A 22,227-nucleotide genomic window follows, 5' to 3' on the forward strand; every position below is an offset into this window, starting at 1 on the left:
TTCGTCCCACCTCCCACCACCCCCTCGTACTGGTTCTTTTTCTCTCCACTCTTTCCTTGCAAACCAATAATTTCCTAACATACAAAAGATCACGAATCTATCTTTCCTTACCCGAACCAATCGCGCCCTACATCAGTGCATTTCTTTATTAAGAAAACTAACACGTAAATCTTAACGCATTGCAAACAAATCCCGTTATGGACCTAATTAATTTATTATGGAATCTATACGTGGTCGCATTGGTTCTTTTTCTCTCCACTCTTTCCTTGCAAACCACTAATTTCCTAACATACAAAAGATCACGAATCTATCTTTCCTTATCCGAATCAATCGATCCCTACATCAGTGCATTTCTTTATTAAGAAAACTAACACGTAAATCTTAACGCATTGTAAAGAAATCCCGTTATAGACCTAATTAATTTATTATGGAATCTGTACGTGGTCGCATCTCTCCCCTCGTGAAAAAATCGCATCCATCTCCCGTTAAAAAGGAAAAGAGAACATGAACGATCAATCCCACACCCTGCATCTCAGTAGCAAAAAATCGCCCCCGCCTCTGCTACTGCGCCTCGCCGTGTGCCCGGCTCGACCCATGCCTCGCCTGCATGGCTGGACGCCGCCGTCTCCACCGCCACGTACAAGAAAACGGTGGGCAGAACCATCCATTCAAATCGCACACCCCCACCCTCCTCCGCAATCCCTAGCCCCGCATCACCCTATCGCTTTCTCGCCTCTCTTTCCCCTCGATGTAGATGGTGCCGAGCGGCAGCCTCGAGCACCGGCAGTGCCGCCATCTCTATCTTTGCTGCGTCGAGAGATGGGCCGAGGCTATTGTCGGTTCGCCGCCCACGATTGGGCCGCCTCCGGTTGTCGCGCACCACCGGCTCCACCTAACGTGCCCGACCCTCTCCGCTTTCGACCTTCCGGTGACCACATCCCTCCGCGCCTCCATCCATCATCCACAAGGCCACTCCCTGCACCCACCCTCCTAAATTCTCCATACGGGCGGACAATCACCGAAGATCCAAGTTGGCCGATATCAATTTTCTTACATGCTTTCTTTATCAGTTGGTGATGGGAATGGGTTCCAATTTCTCTCTTCACTGTGGATTCGCAGGCAAGAAGCGCTTCTACATGCATCCTCCTGTCGGTCCCTAAAGTACCAAGGTAAATGGTTGATGTTGCGTTTGTCTAGGATGATATATGTTGGCTCTGTTCCGGTTCATCCGAGCAGTTTGGTGACTAATTTACTGATAATTTAATTATATTAATTAAATGAGTCGGGTGTATCGTCGTGCATTTATCTTGTCAGTAATGTTCTGTGATGCTCTGATGCACTTTGGGAATTGGTTATCTTGTCTTCAGTGCAGAACATTTGTTTATTAATGCATGAGAAGAATCCTTGTTACTACCTTGAACCTGTTTTATAATCCATATTGTTATGCACTAGCGCGTGTGCCTGTGAAATGGATGGATTATGGTCTCGTACCCAATAAGATGGATATGTGTGTGTGTTAGAGAGAGAGAGAGGGAGAGAGGGAGAGAGAGTGATGAGGAGGGAGGGAGAGAGTGTGTGTGAGAATTTGATGGTAAAAAGGTCGTCAATGTCACTTGATATGTATGAGAATATTAAATGTAGTATTAACATAATTGATATTGAACTCTTAAAGTTAATGTGGTCCCGTTGCAACGCACAGGTGTTCTTCTAGTCATACATAATGTTTGGATCTAGCTAGCTTAGCTACAAAAGTATACTACGTTGCACAGTGGTCTATAAAATGAATAGGGTGTTGTATACACTTATCATGATTCACATCCACATTCACTTTGTAGTGCACAAATGGTTATCTCTTTCTTGCTTTTGCGATGACAAATATGGGCATCTCCGAAGTGTTATTACCTGCAAAGAAAAAAATATTCAAGCATTCGAAACAAAGAACTCAAAATGTTTGTACGAAAAACGCATGAATTTGAAATGACGAGTATCATGCGATCCTATAGGAATCAAAACCACAAAAAAACTTTAAAGTTGTCATTTTGAAAAGGAGACCAATCCCGGCGACCGTTCGCCAGGAACAATGGCAAGCGCGACCCCCCGAGATGGCAATTTATGTGCCTGGGGTGGCGTTTTGCAAAACTGCCATGTTATTTTGTAGAATGTGGGGAGTTTTGGGCAGAAATTGGCACCCTAAGATCTAAACCTAACTGCTCTAGGGGGAAGGCACGCTACAACTAACTGCTGAAAAACGCAAGATTAGCGCTAAGAAGCAACCCTAGTTTAAGTACTAGCGTCCCGTTCGATGGGATCCCACCCTAGCGGACGTTCACCAGATAACATTTTCGATGAAAAACGCATGATGTGTAGACACAAAGAGAAAAAAAAACATGATGCAAGACATCATGTTGGTTTCTTGCAAAATTCTTATGGAATGATCTATTCCATAGGAATTTCAAAGGAAAGAAGGATATCAGGAACTTAATTCCAAATGCTACCAAAGGAAAAATTGCTTATAGGGATGACATGCTGTAAAATTATCGTTTCCCTTTGCTCGAAACATCGCCTAAAGCTAACGTTTATACACTCGTGTAACACCTTAGCTGAAAACCACCAAAATCCCCCCCCCCACCCACCTTAGGTTCTAAATGTATACGTAGATAGCACATCGGTATATATCTTACTTCTTTCTGAGCGGATATATATCATATTGTCTATTCCCCTTTGTCCAAAAACGTTTACCTTGAACCAACAACTTTCCTTTTACAAGTGTAGCTGAATATCAATATACACAAAAATGACGATGCAGTACTAAGTTTTTTGTGTGTGGAGGCAACAATGTGGTAGTGTGGTACTAAGGGCAACTCTAGTAGAGTCGACATATCTGCTTGATCGCCATAATAACCGTTATTATGGATTTTTTGCTTTAAAAGGGCATTTTATCGAAGTGAGGTTGGGAGATTAACGGACAGAAGGAGCTGGAGGCCAACAAGGAATGGAAGAAGTTGTTCCACTCATATCTCGTCTTTGTTTAAAGCTTAACTCACATTCTGAGATCGGAGAAAAAAAAGGAATGTACCATTAATGATTATGGAGTGAACAAAGATTAGATATTTGTGTGTTGCCCTCATAGTCTCCATATCTATATGAAGCACAGTACATATGCGACATGGAGGCTGCCAATATGCCAACTCTACTAGAGTTGCTCTAAGTTGGCTACAGCTACTTCACTAGTGTAGGTAGCTCCTTCGTCAGAGAACAAACTAATGTTACACGCGCGCTAACTCAATTATTATTTTTAATCGGGAATAACCCCTTTTCATTAATAACTGAAATAACAGAAATACATCTATCCATAACGAGAGAACGGAGACCAAAAAGGGAGAGTGAGTTCGTGAGTTCAACGCACCACGCGTTTAACTCAGTTCAACACTCAATTTTCTCTTTGCATATCCGACGGCCGCAAACCAACAGTGACACCAAATTCAATCTGGTTTCGGTCAGTAGAAGGTTTCGGTCACTAGAAAGTGGCAAGGTTCCATAGCCCCTCGCGAGTCAAACATCACCGTCATGTCACCCCCACAACACACAACTTCACCTTCACCGGGACACGGCTGGAACGGTACCGCCAAGCTGACACCCCGGAGACAGCCGACGAAAAGGAGAGCACCGGTGGTAAAAAGATTCTTTTGTCCTCCACCGGCTGAATCACCACCCAGGGAATGTTACCCCTCTCACTCGCAGCAACCGCACTAGCGCGCGATCGACACTATATATATAGCGTGCCCGAAGCTTCTGTCTTAACCAAGCAACACATTCCCTCGCTCTCGCCTCATAGTCCAACACTCCCAATTCCCGGCCATCCTGCTAACTCGACCGATCGTGTCCATGGACGGCGGCGGCAACAGCCCGGACCTGCAGCCGGCGGAGCCGGTGCGGTCGCGGTGGACGCCCAAGCCGGAGCAGATACTGATCCTGGAGTCCATCTTCAACAGCGGCATGGTGAACCCGCCCAAGGACGAGACCGTGCGCATCCGCAAGCTCCTCGAGCGCTTCGGCGCCGTCGGCGACGCCAACGTCTTCTACTGGTTCCAGAACCGCCGCTCCCGCTCCCGCCGCCGCCAGCGCCAGCTCCAGGCGCAGGCGCAGGCACAGGCCCAGGCCCAGGCGCAGGCGTCCGCTGCCTCCTCTGGGTCGCCACCCGCGCCTGGCGGCCTCGGCTCGGCGGCCTCGTCCACGTCGCTGGGGCTGTTCGCGCACGGCGGAGCCGCGTACAGCTCGTCCTCGTCCTCGTCCTCGTGGCCGCCCTCGCCGCCGTCGGTGGGGATGGTGGGGGACATGGATCAGTGCGGGGGCGGCGACGACCTGTTCGCCATCTCGCGGCAGATGGGGTACGCGGACGGCGGCGGCGGCTCCGGGTCGTCGTCGTTCTCTGCGGCCGCCGCGCAGCAGCAGCAGCTCTACTACTCGTGCCAACCAGGTGAACCCCGCCACATGCCATGCATGCCTCGCGCTACCGATGCATGTTTTTGTTCCTCCCAAGTTCTCAACCATGAACAATTCGATCGCACATGCATGCAAGCTAATTTACGAAATTTCTAATCAACATTTTGGCTTCTTCCTCGATCGGTCGATGGAATTCATCATCTTCTTCTTCGCTATATATTCAGTACAAGAAAATCGTATTATTTACCTTTTCACCTCTTGTTTGGATCATAATATCAGTGAAGAGATACCTCATGCACATCTGCGTTAATTGAAAATTTTCAACCAGAAGTTGCATTGTCTTTGCTTTGTTCTTGCATGTATGGACAAACTACTAGTACTTTCGTGTATGTACTACTTTTCAATCATCGCCGTAATTATGTTAAAGTTGTCATATATTATGTGGCTTCATTTCTAGTTTTAGTTTTCTCTCTGGTAAATACAACACAATTCTATTACAGTTTTGCTAGAACTCATCTAGATGAGATTTAATTTGGTCTCATTCACCTTTTATAGCCATTGAATGTGATGCTATAAGATGCGTGTGTGCTGACGTGGGTTGTATTCGTTCTTGTTTTCGAGGTGAATGAGACCAAATTACGTCTCATCTAGATGAGTTCTAGGTACTCTCATTCTATTATATTTTGAAACATTGTTAAAATTCTGTCTCTTTGTTTTAATTGTTTGTTTCGTAGTAGTACATGCTTTCAGCCACTTCTAAGGCTAAAAGAGGCATGCGCAAGTCAGGCATAATTTCCCCATAATTAGCAACAAACAACCCCATTACATATACTGATTGTTCTTGTCCAAAATATCATAAGTATTTAAGGCAATGACACAGTCTTCAGGATGAACTTTGACCATTAATCTATGTGCAAACATGTTGTCTCACTTTAAAAAACAGTTGCACATTATAAAATTTTATATGTAGCAAATATCAATTTCATTGCATGGACGCTTGTGCTAGTAGTTCTTTCTTTAAACTTTGAAATGTACTACTACTCCATTTTGGATGGGTGTGGCGCTTAATTAACTGTACTAATTCAGCCATGTTGTACTCATTCTAAGTTTGTAACCACATTCTATGCTGCGTGCATTATATAATTCTCCTATAGTCGATCGATCGCACGCGTGCATATGTACTATGTTAAGCATGCCTATCCTGAATTTTCCACAACAGACAGCTCATGCATGTTCAGAACAAGGGGACACATTAGCGCGAATATTGGAGGCGTACCATGACAGAAAGCTGATGGGATGTTCATATTTCTTAGAACTTAATAGAGTATTGATGGTGATTTGTTTGCGTGCGTGCGTGCAGCGGGCATCACGGTGTTCATCAACGGAGTGGCGACGGAGGTGCCACGGGGCCCGATGGACCTGCGCTCCATGTTCGGGCACGACGTGATGCTCGTCCACTCCAGCGGCGGCCTCCTCCCCGTCGACGACTACGGCGTGCTCATGCAGAGCTTGCAGATGGGCGAGAGCTACTACCTGGTCAGTACTCAGTAGCACACGCTGAAAATGCATGCACATAGACATGCATATGATACTCCCTCCGTTCCTAAATACAGTACTCCATAAGTCTTTCTAAAGATTTCAACAAGTGACTACATACGAAGAAAAATGAGTGAATCTACACTCTAAAGTATGTTTATATACATCCGTATGTGGTGGTCTATTTAAAATATTTAAAAAGACATATATTTAGGAACGGGGGGAGTAGATAATTCATGGAAAATGTCTTCTCATTGTGTTGTCTTGTAATTTCCTGACGATTGGCAGGTCGCGAGGTCAAATTAATGGAGCTGGCTGGCCGCTGATTGGTGTGAAATTTGAACTGGTTCCTCCGATCGTTGGAGACGGACGCATGCAATGCTGCAGGTTTCAGTTAATCGATCTCTCGATGCAAACGGAAGCTTCTAAAATTAGGACGTACGGAGTACTGTACCGTGGAGTGGAACTGGTGATCGCACGATGGATCGAGGAGCAAGCAGTCCATCAACCGTGCGTGCATGCCATGCCTGTACGTACGTGCGTGGTCGATATAGCAGCAGCTTATAGATATAGCGGCAATATACACATATAGTGCACCATGTGTCCAGTCCAACATATATCCACCTATGTAATCATATGCATGCATACCACTGTCACTGTGAACAACATTGCAACCGATGACAGCGTGTAGCGTAGTCCTAAATTTCACCTTTGCCCGGCTGTCCGAGCCATTCCTTTTTACCTTACATAATTCCTCTGTATTTGCTTCGTCGAGATGAATGTAACGCCAGATAATACTACAGAGGAGATGCGTACTGTTTCTGCATGGCACGTACGTACAAAAACGTTGCTGTGCCTCGCCGAACCGTAGCTCGTCGTAGGTGCAGCAGAGATTCCCCGACGGGCCGACGCGTCGAGCGACGCCGGGAACAGGTGGGTCGCAAGTGGCGAGCTCACCGCCCCGTGCCGACCAAAAGGAGGACACCGCGTGTCAAAAAGCTCGCACACATGTCATTTTCCACTGTATACTTTTTCCAACGCGCGGCCGGGTTCGGAGCTAAGCCTTGGATCTGGTGACCATGATTGACTAATCGAGCATGCACTTGATATACCTCTTCCTCTTGCTTTGGGATCAGATCAGATAAACTACTATAGGTAGTGTAATCTGCCTTCCCTAGCTCATGGACTTTGGTCATCCGCAGCCTACCCTAGCCGATATATGTCGGTCCAGTGGTGCCTGCCAAAGTGTTGTGGCGTGCATTATCAGTGAGGAATCTACCCGTTTCCCCACTACCATTTGTGTCAGTCAAACTTAGACACTACGGAAATTCAGTAAGTAACACGCACGCTTTCGGGTCCGGCTAGCCGGGACTTTGACTGCTTCTGCTCTCCGCCTAACATTTGGCTGCGGGGTTGCATCAAAGCTAGCTAGGAGCCTAGGATGATCGGTCGATCGACCAAACGTTACTCATTCAGAAGAGGAAAAAAATGCACTACACCTCCAATGGATCAACCAAGCGTTAGTACGCTACTCATTCAGAAGAGGCAAAAATGCAGAATAAAAATCCCAACCACTGCAGTGACAGTGAGAGTGATCTAGCGACAGGCTTTTTACAGGCATGTCCTTTCGAGTTCCTGCAAGGAATATGCTAGTACACTACTTCTACTTCAGTGCATGCAGGGAACAAAAATATCCGTATCAGTGGCAGAGTTAGAATGCTGACACATCTGCTGGGAACTGAAAAAAGAAGATGCATGGTGGAGCATGAACAGAAAGAGGCGCTGCACCGAGTCACCTGTCACATCCGCAAAGAGCTTACCGAACCATTGATAAGGAGGGGGCTTTACGACTTGGGAGACTTCCTGAGCTTACAGATCGACGTTGATATAAAGGCAGCACAGTGTGTAGTAGAACAAAGACAAAGACAGGGGCGTCTCAACTAATAATCAGAATGCAGGCCACAAAGGTGACCAACCACTACTAATTTGGCTTCTAGATAGATAGATAGATAGATAGATAGATAGATAGATAGATACCCATAGCTTACAACCACCACTGGTCAGTAGTCACTCGGTGCTCAGCACTCGCATACGCACAAATGGCATTCCAGTAGAGAAGCAGAGGCATCAGCAAGTATCAAGAAACACACAGAAATGTCACCGGTTTTCTTCAGAGTTGAACTTCTCCTCGGCTGATTCGTGTTCCAAAACCTTGTGGATCTCAGTAAACTGAACTCTGAAAGCAGAATACATGTATGCATTAAGCAACGCTATTAACAATTATTGTTATTGTACAACCAAACACATGCTGATGGTCTGATCATGAACCCGGTGGAGTGTCACGAGCTCTACAAGAAAATTACAGGAAAAGAAAAACACCACTATTCCGATAGTACAGTTGCACAACATCTACATCGCCAATCAGTGCTCAGACAACATCATTTTCTTGATATAACATGCTTGAAGAAAAGTAAAAACACGACGGAAGTTTCCATATCACGTCATCTCCTGGAAGGACGCAAAGCGGGATTGAGCCGCGGGGTTCGCTTGCATGACTCGGGCTGCGTTAGACATTTGCTCCCTGCCACCAGATTTTGGCTGGAACGGTCTAAACATGCCACGCTCGCCGGGTTCAATCCCGAGGGTGGTCCAGATCGAACTCTTTGCAGCTTCGTCGGGGTCATCAATCCGAAGCGTCTTCGGAATCCACAAGGATTTTTCTGCCTTTTCACCACCTTGCGGATCAGAATCTCTCGGGTGTTTTCCAAGGACTGGAGAACCACTATCTGAACATGTACTACTGCTTGTGGGAGGTGCTGCTGACATGCTATAACCAGGTCCAAGCCACGGCGCGCTCCATGCGCCATTTGGCCAGGGAGAAACCAATGGCCAGACGGAAGGCGGCATTAGAGGGAAAGGAATGGGTGGGCCACAGAATCCTGGCATCGGTACCATTGATGGAAAGTTCCATTGAATATTACCTCCATGGCCATTTTCTGAACAATTTGCGGGTTCAGCTGGGACTGGGCACACTGGTGCTGCCATGGCAGGAACACCATTCCATGCTGGATTCCATGGGTACATAAAAGGGGGACCGGGAAAGCAGGGTATAGGAGGCATGGGAGTGACGCCATTGCAATCCCCGGTAATTCCATTTTGATGTACCCCAACTGCTACTTTAACTGACTCAATCCGTGGATTATCAGAAGTTGCTGCTGAAGGTGGACAGGTCTGGTTCTCACCATTTCTGGGATGTGCTGTTGAGGCAGGGTTGCTGTTCTTATTCTGCTCTTCAACTCTCAACAAAGAAGCCATGGAGTTAGGTAGAGTGGCATCAGACCCAAACAAAACTGCTGGTTGATTTTCCTTTATAGGCAATGGAATGACAGAAGCATCACCTCCAGGAGCGGCTAGACTGCTTCCTGGAATCAATATACCATTACAGTTTGTACCGGAGCTCTTACTCTTGCGCCTACCAGCACCGACAGGGAGGTTTCTCATGCTTCCACCTGCCGTCCAATACCTTTGACAACCCCTACAAAAATGCCTTGGTTGGTGAATGTTGTAATTGTTGTAGTAACAGAACTTTGTGTCCATGCTGTTACACCGAGGACATGGCAGAATCTTGTCTGGCTTCTTTAGGACCTTCTCTTTGTTTGATCCATCACCCTTGGTCTTAGCTGCTTCCAGTGTGGATTCTGGTTCAGTCATCTCATCACTGTTGGATGTCTGGTTCTCACACGCACTCGAACTATTAAGGCCAGAATTATTTGGTTGACTAAGATTTAAGTCAGGCGGTGTGCATGAATTTTCCTCAGTGATCCTTGTGTCTCCTGTATCTTTGCATGAATCCTGATGATTAGATAAAGAATAAGTTAAACAAGATGAATGGCAAAGTAACAAGTATGTTTGTGATAGGACAATAGAACAAACAATAACATATACAAATCCAAGTACTAAAAGCCATTAATAATTAATTATATCTAAGTCATTCACAAAAATGGTATTTTCTGAAATAAAAACATAGCTATAAGACCATTTGAGAAATGAATGTCTATCTTCAATGCTTGTTATATACGCTAATATATTTTCAGCAACTAGGAAAACCTTCTGTGTGTAACATCTTATTTTGTAAGAGGCGGCAAGCTTAAAAAGACGTACCAATATCTAAATAGTATCAGAAAACAAATTAGTTTGCGGGGATATGGTTGATTTGACTGGGAAACATGACTTGTTCCATTCTTGAATCTGGATGATGGCTATTGTTTTTCTTGCACTCAACATATATTTCTATGTGGCGTCACTGACAGAATTTTCCCATGATAGTGCAGAGAGCTTAAAACCTATGGTTACCAGGCATAACATATGTATGACATGGTCTGGTTTGTGGTCCGAACTTTCAGATGTAAATTAAAAATTTCATAACATTTTAGGAAATTTGAGACTAAGCACAGTGGGCACAGGTGAGTCCAATCGTCGTCAACGATACTATGAACCTATAATTGCTGCTGCGGACCAATCTTAGATTCCACGACAGTTAAGCTCTATATAGGATCAGAAATTCAGACTAGAAAGGTAACTGTGCATCTATGTCACAGTTGGTGCACAAATCCAGTAGAACCAAGGTAGGAAATTTGATATGGATTTCCATCTACCTAATCCAAAGCACTCATCGCACCCTAAAAGTGAATTTGTCAAAGTACAGGCGGTAACTAAAGTGAGCTTTGCATCAAAACGGGCAAACTTTAGAGGAGTTTCCATTTAGATAGAGTCCAAGACTAGCTAGTCCAGAGGTGCTTTAAAATAGCCTGATGTACAAGAACTTGTAACCACATCAAAATCTGCTCAAGCTCAACTAGGTAAGATAAGAGAATTGGCATATCCCTATATGTACCCACCCAAAATTCATGTGCAGATACAGTCAACTGACGCATCACACAGCCATCCTGCAATTACTAGCCATGAAACGAAACCCATAAATGATACTTTGAACTGTAAAACCAGCTACAAATCGAAAAGCTTGACATGGTCCCTATCTAACTAACCTAACCTAATCAATCTTCCAAAAAGATGCAAAATTAGCAGGGATTCGACTGGGACAAGTGCCTGAATAAGATCCAGCACATGACTAGATTAACAATCTGCTGCTACGCCGAAACGATATGCCTTATCTTGCAGTACTAATTCAATCCGTAACTAACTGACATGAACTGATTGAAGCAACCACAGAGAGGCAGCTCCTGGTAGCTTTTCCAAGTGTCCATACGGGAGAGGAAAAACAGAGGACATGTACTTGTACTGTATAAAATCGCACCATTTCCTCGAATCAAATCGGAAGAGGATGAAGAACAGACAGAGCGTTTGGCGAACTGAAAGGGGGAGAACAGAACAGAGTAGATTCTGAAGAGGGGAGTGGGAACTCGCGTGACTTCACCTCTGCCGGCGCCTGCGGGGGCGTACGGGGCGGCGCCACGTCGGACTCCGGCGGCTGAGGGTGTGCGGCTCCGGCGAGCTCCATATGGGGCAAGATCCGACAAGTGGAGTTGGCGACTCAGCTACAAAGGGGGAAAAGATTTGCTCCCATTTAGCCTCGCGTCCGTGCAGCCACACTACTGCACTTTTTGGGTAATTGCATAGTGGTCCTCACTGTTAAGCGGGTCGGATCCATTTAATGGATATCCTGCTTTCGCACTCATTTGTATTTATTTTTCTTCCCTTTTTCACCCGTCGTGTTCGTTTGTGTTTGTATTGGCACTTATCATTTGGGTTGTATGGACCCTGATAGGTGTCATCATATGGCACTAAGCAATTTCGTCCTCGCGTTTTTTTATGGCAAGTTTAGTTATCTAAGGATGTCAATTTTAGTTGCGAAGCATGGCAACTTCCTGTTTGGTGGTAAGTTTCAGTTTTTTTTTTTGAATTTTGTTTTTTTCCGATGGCAATTTTAGTTGTAAAAATGTTAGGACGATGTTACTTCGTGCCACACGTCTGGTACTTATCATTTGGACTGTATAAACACATGATTTGTCACAAAAAAGTGATTGTGGGATTATAAGATAACTAACCATTCATGTTGAGCGGTGTATAAACACATGATGATATGGTTCATGTCATCCTTTTGTTTACTCCTTCATTTCAAAATAAGTGTCACTGATTTAGCATAAAGTTGTACTAAACTAACGACTTAATATGGAGCGGAGGGAGTATATGTTAACAAGGTCCATACGACTTCTTTCTCCGGCAAGTCGGCTTTTTGATGGAGTGGGTTTGTGTTTCGGAGGTTATTGTGCTTTTGTTGAGTTTGATGTGTTGTTGGCAGGAGTAGTCTTGGTCATGGATGTATCATTTGTTCGGTTTTTCGTGATTAACCTGACAACAGATCTTCTTCTTAATCAATAGAACAATCAAAGCTTTTGCATTGATTTCACACACAAAAAAATGATTCTCATGTGTCTGTGGAGTGAACACGGTCAAATAGACTAATTAAGATATGAATGAGAGTGTCAACTATTTCCTTGTTTTTCTTCGTTTGTCACTTCATATCAACCGACTCTAGTTCCTTTAGATCAAATAGGCTTGTCGATGATTGTTGGTTTGATAAGATGTGAATGACGAAAGTTGTGGAATCAACAAAATATTGAATATCAGGAACATGATCCGGAGAACACAAAATCATACGAGGGAGATTATGATCGACTCGCCCCCATTCCTACACGATTACTATGTCATGGACTCTATGGGATTCATGATGAGGGGAATAGCAAAATACGAGAATGATCATGTCGTTATGGTGCATCAGCTTCCTAAAACTTGGCAAGACAAACATATCATACATTTTGAAAAAAAAAAACTAGAAAAGAAGCCGCACACATGTGTATCCTTACTTTTAACTTGCTCTTGAAAAATTTGTAAAATATAACCTTCTGTGACCTAGGTGAAAATGATATTTTTGGAGATCTTTAAATCTGCAAATATATACTTTTTTTAGAGTTCTACAAAGTGGATTCCGGTGCAATAATCCGTTGCCCGTTACAGACGTGGGTATTATCAGGATCCATTTAGCAATGTGGTTTCCCAGCGTAAACTTATTTGTGGTTACCAGATAGTTAGGGGGTTGTTTAACAAATGGACACATGTGGTTTACCTCACCGGGAGAGGCCGGTGGCCGGCGACTGGCGCGGCCGGTCCGGGCCCCAGTCAGCGCCCGGGAAGCAATCCTTGGCCACGAATTGCCGCGGCCCCACCGCTCGGTGGGTCCCACGTCCCGCCACGTCATTCCGCTCTCGCTGTCAATCTGAGTGTGCGGTGGGCAAAACAGCCGGGCGCACGTACCCGAAAAGCCGTTGCTGTTGCGAACTTACGCCTCGCGGAGTAGCATGTGAGGCTGTTTATGTGGGTCCGGTTGTGTCTTGGGCCCGCTGTCTGCGAGGTGAGGGTGCATTCCAGGGAGGGGAAAAAAGTACTAAAGTAAGAAACGGAGGCCGGCGAGAGAAAGCTTTTGCCATTTGAGTAATGCCTTTTTTTTGGAGCAGCAACACGTGGACCTCACTCTTCCGGTGTAAAATTTGTTTTTGTTTGAGTGATCTTTGGTCATGCAAAAGTTATCAACCAAAAAGTTTATTTTTTTCAAAGAAATAGTTTACCAAGGATCAAGTCATTCTTTTATGGATTTGAAAAGTTTTTATGGAGTATATGGCAGGAGGCTGGAAATTCTTTGGAAGGGCAACCCATTTCCAGCTTGACCAACTCGACGCTGGCTGGACTCTTTATTGCTCCATGAAAAATACATTTTAGACCTTTTAGGCACGAGGAGCTGCATATGCGTCTGTGTCCACACATCCTGGCATGTTAGCAACCACATGATAAAAATCTTTTCCTGTGCTCCCAGTTCCTTAGGCAATATTATACACGGATCGCGCCATTTTTCAGCCCGCAACTTGCACGATGGGGTATACTAATCACATGGACCGCATGTTGTTGGTCCCTCTCCATCCCTTGGATGCCTAAAGAACCGATGCAGAACGATTGCTTTATTTTTATGTTATTTTATTTTTATTTTTTGGAAACAACAAACAAGACGTCTGGTGATCTTTGAGTACATAAGATATACTCAGGATTTCAGGTGCGCCATGGTCTGTGCATGATGATCATGTTTTCCATAAACCGTTCGACCATGCACCGAGAAAGCCCCCAAAACGAAGGAAATTCAAGCTGGGAAGCAGACTAGTGGAGGGGAAACGAGCCTGCAACTTTTTATGCTCTTTTGGAACGAAAATACCACGAAACTACTATGCGGACGACACTTCACCGCACGAACTTTGGACGACGAAGGAATTGACGGTGCTATCCAGTGTTTGGTCTATGCATGGACGGCTTGATGTACTCTGTCGTCTGAAAATCGTTCAGATTTGTCGTGTGTGTAGCAGCGTTGAAAATACCACACCCACCGGTCACCACTTTACCGGCTGCTAGCGTTCAAGTGGCAGATTGTCCTTTCCCGATGTAGATCCAGACCACCGTTCCAAACTGGGGAAACAAAAGAGTGGTAAAAGAAAACGTGATTTACATAGGGATGGCAATGGGTACCCATTACCCGCGTACCCTGCGGGTAAAAACCCTATTAGGATAAGGGTATGAGACAAAACTTTACCCATGGGTACTTAAATGGTAAAAATATCATACCCATCGGGTTGAGAGGGTGCGGGTATGGGATCGTATAACCCATGCCCGCGTACCCATGTACCCATCTAAAATGTTGACAAGTGGGTTCCCTTTAATATCCTAATGTATTAATTTTTCTCTCTTAATTGCGCTAGGTAAAAACTCTAATGTGTAGTCAAAGTATCACTATAATTTATCATGATTTTGTGAACTTAAAGTGCATGCCTATGTGTTGTTGTTTAACATTTTTATGTATCGCTATATCGGTAATTATTTCTGTTTATGAGAATGTGTTGTTGTTAGAATATGTTGTTGCTGTACATTGTTGTTTAAAATGTGTTGCTATTAATAATGATTATATGTAGCTTTTTGCAACTATTTTCTACTCAACTGATGTGTTGTAAACACGGGTATTTTTACCCGCGGGTACCCATATACCCTATCGGGTGACGGGTATGGGAAAAAATTGTACCCTTGATGGGTATGGGTATGGGTGATGGGTAAGTTCAGGGTGAACGGGTTGGGGGGGCTCTACCCATACCCAAACCCTGCGGGTGCCATCCCTAGATTTACATCCGGACTTCACAAATCCAGGCTAATCATTGTCTTGCTTGTTGTATTAGGTCTAATTTTCTTGGCAAAACTGTGAGTGTGGAACTTTATGAATGAAATAGCTTGTTCATTATCAAATTTACAGTAGCACAAAAGAGAGTTCCTTATATTCATATCCTAAAATTCAAGACGAGGAAAATGATACCCAATGGAGCGAGTAGGGATTTTATTTTATCAACAGCGAAGAGTGGAATTTCTTTTTTTTTCACAAAATATACCTAAAATTCAAGGTAAGACAAGAAATAGGATAGGATCCTTACTACGTCTTTTAGCGCTAAAAACACTTTTGCCTATGTACATGAAAACGGGGAATACTATGTTATTTTCTCTTCTTATGTAACCGCCTTTTACTTTGGACTCTGCCGGGTGCATCTGTGAATAGTGACCGGCCACCCCTCATTTCTTTGACATTGTAACCATAGTCCTCATTTCTTTGGCACGAATTCGAAATAATTACGAAAGCCCTATGCATGGTTCTCAATTCAAATCTTACAATGTACACTAAATTGAAATGCCAATATTAAGTCTAGTACTATCTACATTTAAATATTGTTTTTAGATCCCCTCGGCACACACGCTACATATTTTCTCTATCGGTCAATCTTCCTCTCCTAACCACCTTACAAAGCTATTGGTTTCCGACACGCTCATTCTTTCTCTCTAACTCTCTCAAATACACAACCCCTTTTTCCACTCTGTCAACAAATGTATCTTTCTCACACATCCGCCATTGCACTCCATGTCGAGCTCTCTCTCTCCCTCCCACTCTCGCGCACGCACGCACACACATTGTCTATCTAGGTCACTCTCTTGAGACCGTCTTACTCTTTCTTCCGCACGGCGGCCCACACTCGCTCAATCTCTCTCTCTCTCTCTCTCTCTCTATCTATCTAAGTCTCAATTAACCTCGCTTTCTCTCACACACAAACGATATATCTCCCTGTTCGGGCCTTGATCGACACACTCTATACTCGCTCACATAGATTGTCTAAATAGGTCAGTCTCTCCAAGTCGTCCCACTCTTTCGACCTCATGGCGGCCCACGCTCGTTCAATCTCTCTGTTTATGTATGTCTCGATTGACCTCTCTCTTTCTCACACACAAACGATATATCTCCATGTTTGGGCCCAATTCGACATATTCATATTGTATACTCTCTCACGCACATTGTCTATCTAGGTCACTCTCTCCAACCCGTCTCACTCTTTCGATCGCATGACGACCCACACTCGCTCAATCTCTCTCTCTCTCTCTCTCTCTCTCTCTCTCTCTCTCTTTATCTATGTATCGATTGACCTTGCTTCCTCCCATGCCCAAATGATATATGTATCTGCCTATGACTGGATCATCTCTCAAGCTCTCTCTTACGACTCTCACCCTTCCCAAAAGCTCAATCGGACAATATCTCTCCAGAGCATATATATCTTTTCAACGAATGTCGGGCCACACTCACTTTGTCTCTCTATATATCTATGTCCTGATTGACCTCGCTTTCTCACGCCGTCTCTTCCACATATTGAAGTTACCTCTCCATCCCTTGTGGAGCCTGGGCTATTTACATTGCAAGGGAGGCTCCAACCTTGGATTAATTTGTGAAGGCATTAATTCCGGTGGGTTTAGATTATATTTTTTGTAGCATTCAGCCCACTACTACTCCAAACACCATTGCAACCCCTGCCCATCCCCCAATTGATTTCCCTCTGGCTCGGTCACCGCTCTCTCGCACGTCATTTCTCACCTTCCATGTCGCACCATGGTATTTTTGCAAAAAAAAAACTCAGGCGTTCTCTTTAATTATTACAAATAAGTTACAAACTACACACAGGGAGACCACTTGTAATGGAACAAATTTTGACCCAGAAATTAAAGTGGTACAAACTACACACTAGGGGGAGCACCTGTCATGGAACAAATTTGGACCCATATATAAATTAAAAATGAAAGGGACGAGGATCGAACGTGCGACCAAGGCCTTCCAGTCGCACGTCAATAGGCAACATAGTAGCAACGTTTGCTGTACTCCCCTTCTTTGATATAGTGTTTTTATATTACCACAACCTATTTAATAGATAACATGTTTTTATATTAATTTTATTAGATTAATGGGGCCGACTCGTCAGCACATACTATTCCCCTTTACTTACTGGTGGGTTCTATGTCTGCTCTCTCTCTCTCCTCTTTTTACATTTAGACACACGGCAAATACGAAGAACACGGGGGCGGTGTTGCCGTTGACCGTATCTGGAAGCGTTCACAAGTTACGGCACCAGAACTTACTAGTAGTAGTACGTATATGTAACAAGTTTAGAAATGAAAGTGACCGTGGCGGACAAGTTAGGCAAGTAGTAGTACTACTGTTTATCTACTAATAATTAAATACATGGACAAAAAGATATATCGCCTAGTGCTCGAACAAGGGGATTGGTCGCGCCCTACAAGTATTTGGAATTGACTTCCCTAAAAAAATTATTTGGAATTAACGTGATATTTAATATGAAATGTTTGCGATGAGAAGGAATACATGTTGCTTGATGACTTTTTATATTTAATTTGATACGGCTCTAGCAGAACATTCATCATTCATCGATCAAACCATAAATTTAATTCAGTCTGACTGCGACTTTACATTCATACCACGATCAAACTAAAATAAACGGAAATGATAAATCCCAAACGTTCGAATTTTAAGCATGGCAATCCAAACGTTTTTCATGGCAAATTTAGATCACGCGACGACGACGGAGGCGTCTTGCGGTAGGTAGTGGCTCCTCTGTCGTGCTCTGTGTGTTGTCGGGTCACTGACCGGCAATGGCGGCATCTTGCGCCATTGTTGGCGTACTCCTGGACGTTGGCCCTACCTTCAAGGAAGGCCAGAATGTTCTGGACTTCGGTCTCTAGGAGCCAGTCAACTAGCGGGAGGCGGCAACTAGCGTTCGCGCAAGGAAGCGGTCGACAACGACGATCCATGCCACCAAGGGAGGCACTGGCATCGGCGCAGGCACGGGGACATGCGCTGGCAACGGCGCGGCAGAGACATTTGTGTGCATGGGCACCGACACGGGTGCACGTGTTAGTGCATGCGCAGGTGCATGTGCTGGCAGGTGCACGGGCGCGTGAAAGTCATCGGAGACCTCGTGGAACCCCGTGGCTTAAAGCTCTACGACAATGTGCGGCTCCCAACCCATTAATGCCACAGGGATGGGCGTTGGTGCAGTCGGGGCGACGGAAGCTAGAACGGGAGCGAGGACAGGCGCGACGTCTTCCCGCAAGGCCAGTTCAAGCTCGTCCCAAAGCGCCTTATGTTCTTGTGACTCCGACTGGGTGTCTTCCTCTGGAAGACTAAGGGCAGCCCATCATGATGCGGCATGGCGTACTGTGAGGTCAGGCTGGTTGGAGTTAGACGACAGGAGAATCAGAGAGGAAGAGAGAAATTGTAACGAGACCGGGAGTGCAGCGGTTATTTAAACTGTGGCGCCGACACAATTAAAAGTGGGGGCAGTTGGGAGGAAGGTGGGCAGTGGAGCTTGGTCAAAGGGCTCGCCTCCTAGTGAGCATGTGCAGCGTCCTGCTCGCACGCCTCCCAGTGAGCCTGCGCAATGACATGGTTGCACGCCTCCCGGCTAGCCGGTGTAGCGGTCTGTCGCACGCCTCCTATTGACTCACATGCTTGATTGGACGACACCTGCCGATGAGAAGCGGGACGCGTGACGACACGTAGGTCTAACGCCCATGGTTTGAATAGTAAAACCATTCGCGTTAACATGACACGTCTTTGTTCCAAAATACCTTGGCTCTTCATTTGTGCAACTTTTCATAAGAAGCTTGTCTCAAATTAAACAAAAAAAATTATGACAACCTATTTGTGCCATATCACGGGACCATGCTCAGTTTCATGAATTCCAAGTGAGTTTTGGATTTTCTGAAATTTAAAATCCAGGATTCGAAACAATATCATTACTTGCATCATGAAATAAATTTACAAAGGATACATCTTTACTATTGTAGATGTTAATATTTCTTAAGAAAGGATTTGGCCAAACATTTAGCTTAGTTATACTTCAGACAATTTATATATGTAGAGTAAAAGGATAATTCCTCCGTATCAGTGCATTGCGTGGTATAGTAACTCTAGTAGGCACGAACAAACGGAGCTCCATTTTGTGCTCACCCTGGTGTATTACGATTAGTACTAGGCAATGGAGTTGACGGGTGACTTTGGTAGCGGCGACCGAGGGACTTGAACCATGCTCGGCACGGTAGGTAACGTGGGCTAATTACTAAAGCATCCCTCCATTGTTCATAGGTAGTCATTATGGACCAGGAACATGAGGGGAATTTTCTAGGGCTGGAATTCTGGCTGCTAGATATTTCGACTCGAAACACGGATGCTCGAGTGGAGGTGCGGAGTTTAATATCACGGTTCTTTTGTTTGGGGTTGGCTAATGTTGAAGGAAATATGCCCTAGAGGCAATAATTGTTGGTGAACGTAGTATTTCAAAAAAATTCCTACGCACACGCAAGATCATGGTGATGCATAGCAACGAGAGGGGAGAGTGTCGTCCACGTACCCTCGTAGACCGTAAGCAGAAGCTTATGACAACGCGGTTGATGTAGTCGTACGTCTTCACGATCGACCGATCCTAGTACCAAACATACGACACCTCCGCGATCTGCATACGTTCAGCTCGGTGATGTTCCACGAACTCACGATCTAGTAGAGCTTCAAGGGAGAGTTTCGTCAGCACGACGGCATCATGATGGTGTTGATGAAGCTACCGACGCAGGGCTTCGCCTAAGCACCGCTACGATATGACCGAGGTGGATTATGGTGGAGGGGGGCACCGCACACGGCTAAAGATCAATGATCAACTTGTGTGTCTTGGGGTGCCCCCCCTCCGCCCTTGTATATAAGAGCTAGGGGGGAGGTGGCCGGCCAGGAGCAGGGCTGATAACTCACACATGTAGGGGATAATTGTAGCCTCTTTCGATAAGTAAGAGTATCGAACCCAATGAAGAGCTAAAGGTAGAACAAATATTCTCTCAAGTCCTATCTACCACTGATACAACTCTACGCACGCTTAGTGTTCGCTTTACCTAGAACAAGTATGAAACTAGAAGTGCTTTGTAGGTGTTGTTGGATAGAATTGCAAGATAATAAAGAGCACATAAATAAAACTAGGGGCTGTTTAGATAAAGAAGCAATAAAGTAAATATAGCGAGTGTGGAAAAGTGGTGGTAGGAGTTGTGAAATTGTCCCTATGAAATTGACTACTTTACTAGACCGATAGCAAGTTTTATGTGGGAGAGGCCACTGCTAGCATGTCATCCCTGACTTGGAATTCTATGCACTTATGATTGGAACTATTAGCAAGCATCCGCACCTACTAATGTTCATTAAGGTAAAACCCAACCATAGCATTAAGATAAATTGGTCCCCCTTCAATCCTGTATGCATCAATTTCTATGTTAGGTTGAAGCTTCTGTCACTCTTGCCCTCCAATACATAGTCCTATCAACATACAACTAACCCTATGGTGTGATCCACGCGCGCGCCCATATGATGAGCACCAAAGGACAACAACATAACCACAAGCGAATTAAACCAATCATAGCAATTCATTAATTACCGATAGGACAACGAAAATCTACTCAGACATCATAGGATTGCAACACATCATTGGATAATAATATGAAGCATAAAGCACCATGTTCAAGTAGAGGATACAACGGGTTGCGGGAGAGTGGACCGCTGAATATAGATGGGGAAAGGTGATGGAGATGTTGGTGAAGATGATGGAGGTGTTGGTGTAGATCATGGTGATGATGATGGCCCCCGGCGGGCGTTTCGGTGCCACCGGAAGCAAGGGGGAGAGAGCCCCCTTTCTTCTTCTTCTTATTCCTTGACCTTCTCCCTAGGTGGGAGAAGGTTTTCCCCTCTGGTCCTTGGTCTCCATGGCATGGGAGGGGCGAGATCCCCTCCGAGATTGGATCTGTCTCTCTGTCTCTCTCCGTTTCTGTGTTCCTGATTCTGCCCTTTCATCGTTTTTTATATTCCCGGAGATCCGTAAGTCCGATTAGGTTGCCCTTTGGATACGATTTCTACCTGGATATTATCTTTCTTGCAGCGAAAGAAGGGCATCAACCGCCTTACGGGGTGGCCATGACGGTCAGAGGCGCGCCCCTGCCTGGTGACACCCTCGGGCACCGTCTCGCGTTGATTCCACTTCCAAAATTCACATATATTCCAAAAAAATCTCCGTCCGTTTTTATTCTATTTGGACTTCGTTTGATATGGGTTTTCTGCGAAACAAAAAACATGCAACAAACAGGAACTGGCACTGGGCACTGGATCAATATGTTAGTCCCAAAAATAGTATAAAAAGTTGCCAAAAGTATATGAGAGTTGAATAATATTGGCATGGAACAATCAAAAATTATAGATATGACGGAGACGTATCAGCATCCCCAAGCTTAATTCCTGCTCGTCCTCGAGTAGGTAAATGATAAGAAAGATAATTTTTGATGTGGAATGCTACCTAGCATAATCTTGATCATATGTCTAATCATGGCATGAATGTTAAGACATGACTGATTCAAAGCAATAGTCTATCATTTGACATAAAAACGATAATACTTCAAGCATACCAACCAAGCAATTATGTCTTATCAAAATAACATAGTGAAAGTGCAACTATCCCTAGGTGGTTTTGGTAATTCCTAACAACATATAGCTCATTGAGCTAACACTATTTCAAGATAAATATTTCAGGAAAAGCTCAATGAATGGCATGACATGGATGAGAAAAGTGGAACCCTCAAAATGCTAAGGATAAAAGGATTGGCTCAAGCTCAAAGCTCAAGACTCTACATTTTATATTTTAGTGATCCAAGATCACATTGAGTCTATAGGAAAAGCCAATACTATCAAGGAGGGATGAGGTGTTGCTTAATGAGGTTCTTGCTTCAAAGTGCTTA

At 44.6% G+C, this 22,227-nt stretch overlaps 2 protein-coding genes across 2 annotated transcripts; one reads left to right on the forward strand and one right to left on the reverse strand.

Moving 5' to 3' along the window:
• The first annotated feature begins 3,822 nt into the window (after positions 1 to 3,822).
• LOC119367256 (WUSCHEL-related homeobox 11-like) lies at positions 3,823 to 6,674 on the forward strand. The gene is made up of 3 exons (XM_037632825.1): positions 3,823 to 4,477; positions 5,804 to 5,979; positions 6,268 to 6,674. Exons 1-3 carry the CDS (start codon positions 3,886 to 3,888, stop codon positions 6,283 to 6,285), a joined length of 786 nt encoding a protein of 261 aa, XP_037488722.1. The 5' UTR covers positions 3,823 to 3,885; the 3' UTR covers positions 6,286 to 6,674.
• Positions 6,675 to 8,216: 1,542 nt separating this feature from the next.
• Positions 8,217 to 11,571, reverse strand: LOC119362356 (cyclic dof factor 1-like). Its single transcript, XM_037627564.1, has 2 exons — positions 11,414 to 11,571; positions 8,217 to 9,831 (listed from the first exon to the last, which is right to left on the reverse strand). The coding sequence occupies exons 1-2, from the start codon at positions 11,495 to 11,497 to the stop codon at positions 8,476 to 8,478; spliced, it is 1,440 nt and encodes a 479-aa protein (XP_037483461.1). The 5' UTR covers positions 11,498 to 11,571; the 3' UTR covers positions 8,217 to 8,475.
• Between the last annotated feature and the right edge of the window lie 10,656 nt (positions 11,572 to 22,227).

This window comes from Triticum dicoccoides, chromosome 2B (genome assembly GCF_002162155.2).
Source record: "Triticum dicoccoides isolate Atlit2015 ecotype Zavitan chromosome 2B, WEW_v2.0, whole genome shotgun sequence".
NCBI lineage: Eukaryota > Viridiplantae > Streptophyta > Magnoliopsida > Poales > Poaceae > Triticum > Triticum dicoccoides.

Bases quoted from the DNA above. Each gene is read 5' to 3' on its own strand.
- LOC119367256 (XM_037632825.1), top strand. From the start codon at position 3,886: ATGGACGGCGGCGGCAACAGCCCGGACCTGCAGCCGGCGGAGCCGGTG. The intron at 4,478-5,803 runs GTGAACCCCGCC...GCGTGCGTGCAG, and splicing joins CTACTACTCGTGCCAACCAG to CGGGCATCACGGTGTTCATC.
- LOC119362356 (XM_037627564.1), bottom strand. From the start codon at position 11,497: ATGGAGCTCGCCGGAGCCGCACACCCTCAGCCGCCGGAGTCCGACGTG. The intron at 9,832-11,413 runs GTGAAGTCACGC...TCTAATCATCAG, and splicing joins CCCCGCAGGCGCCGGCAGAG to GATTCATGCAAAGATACAGG.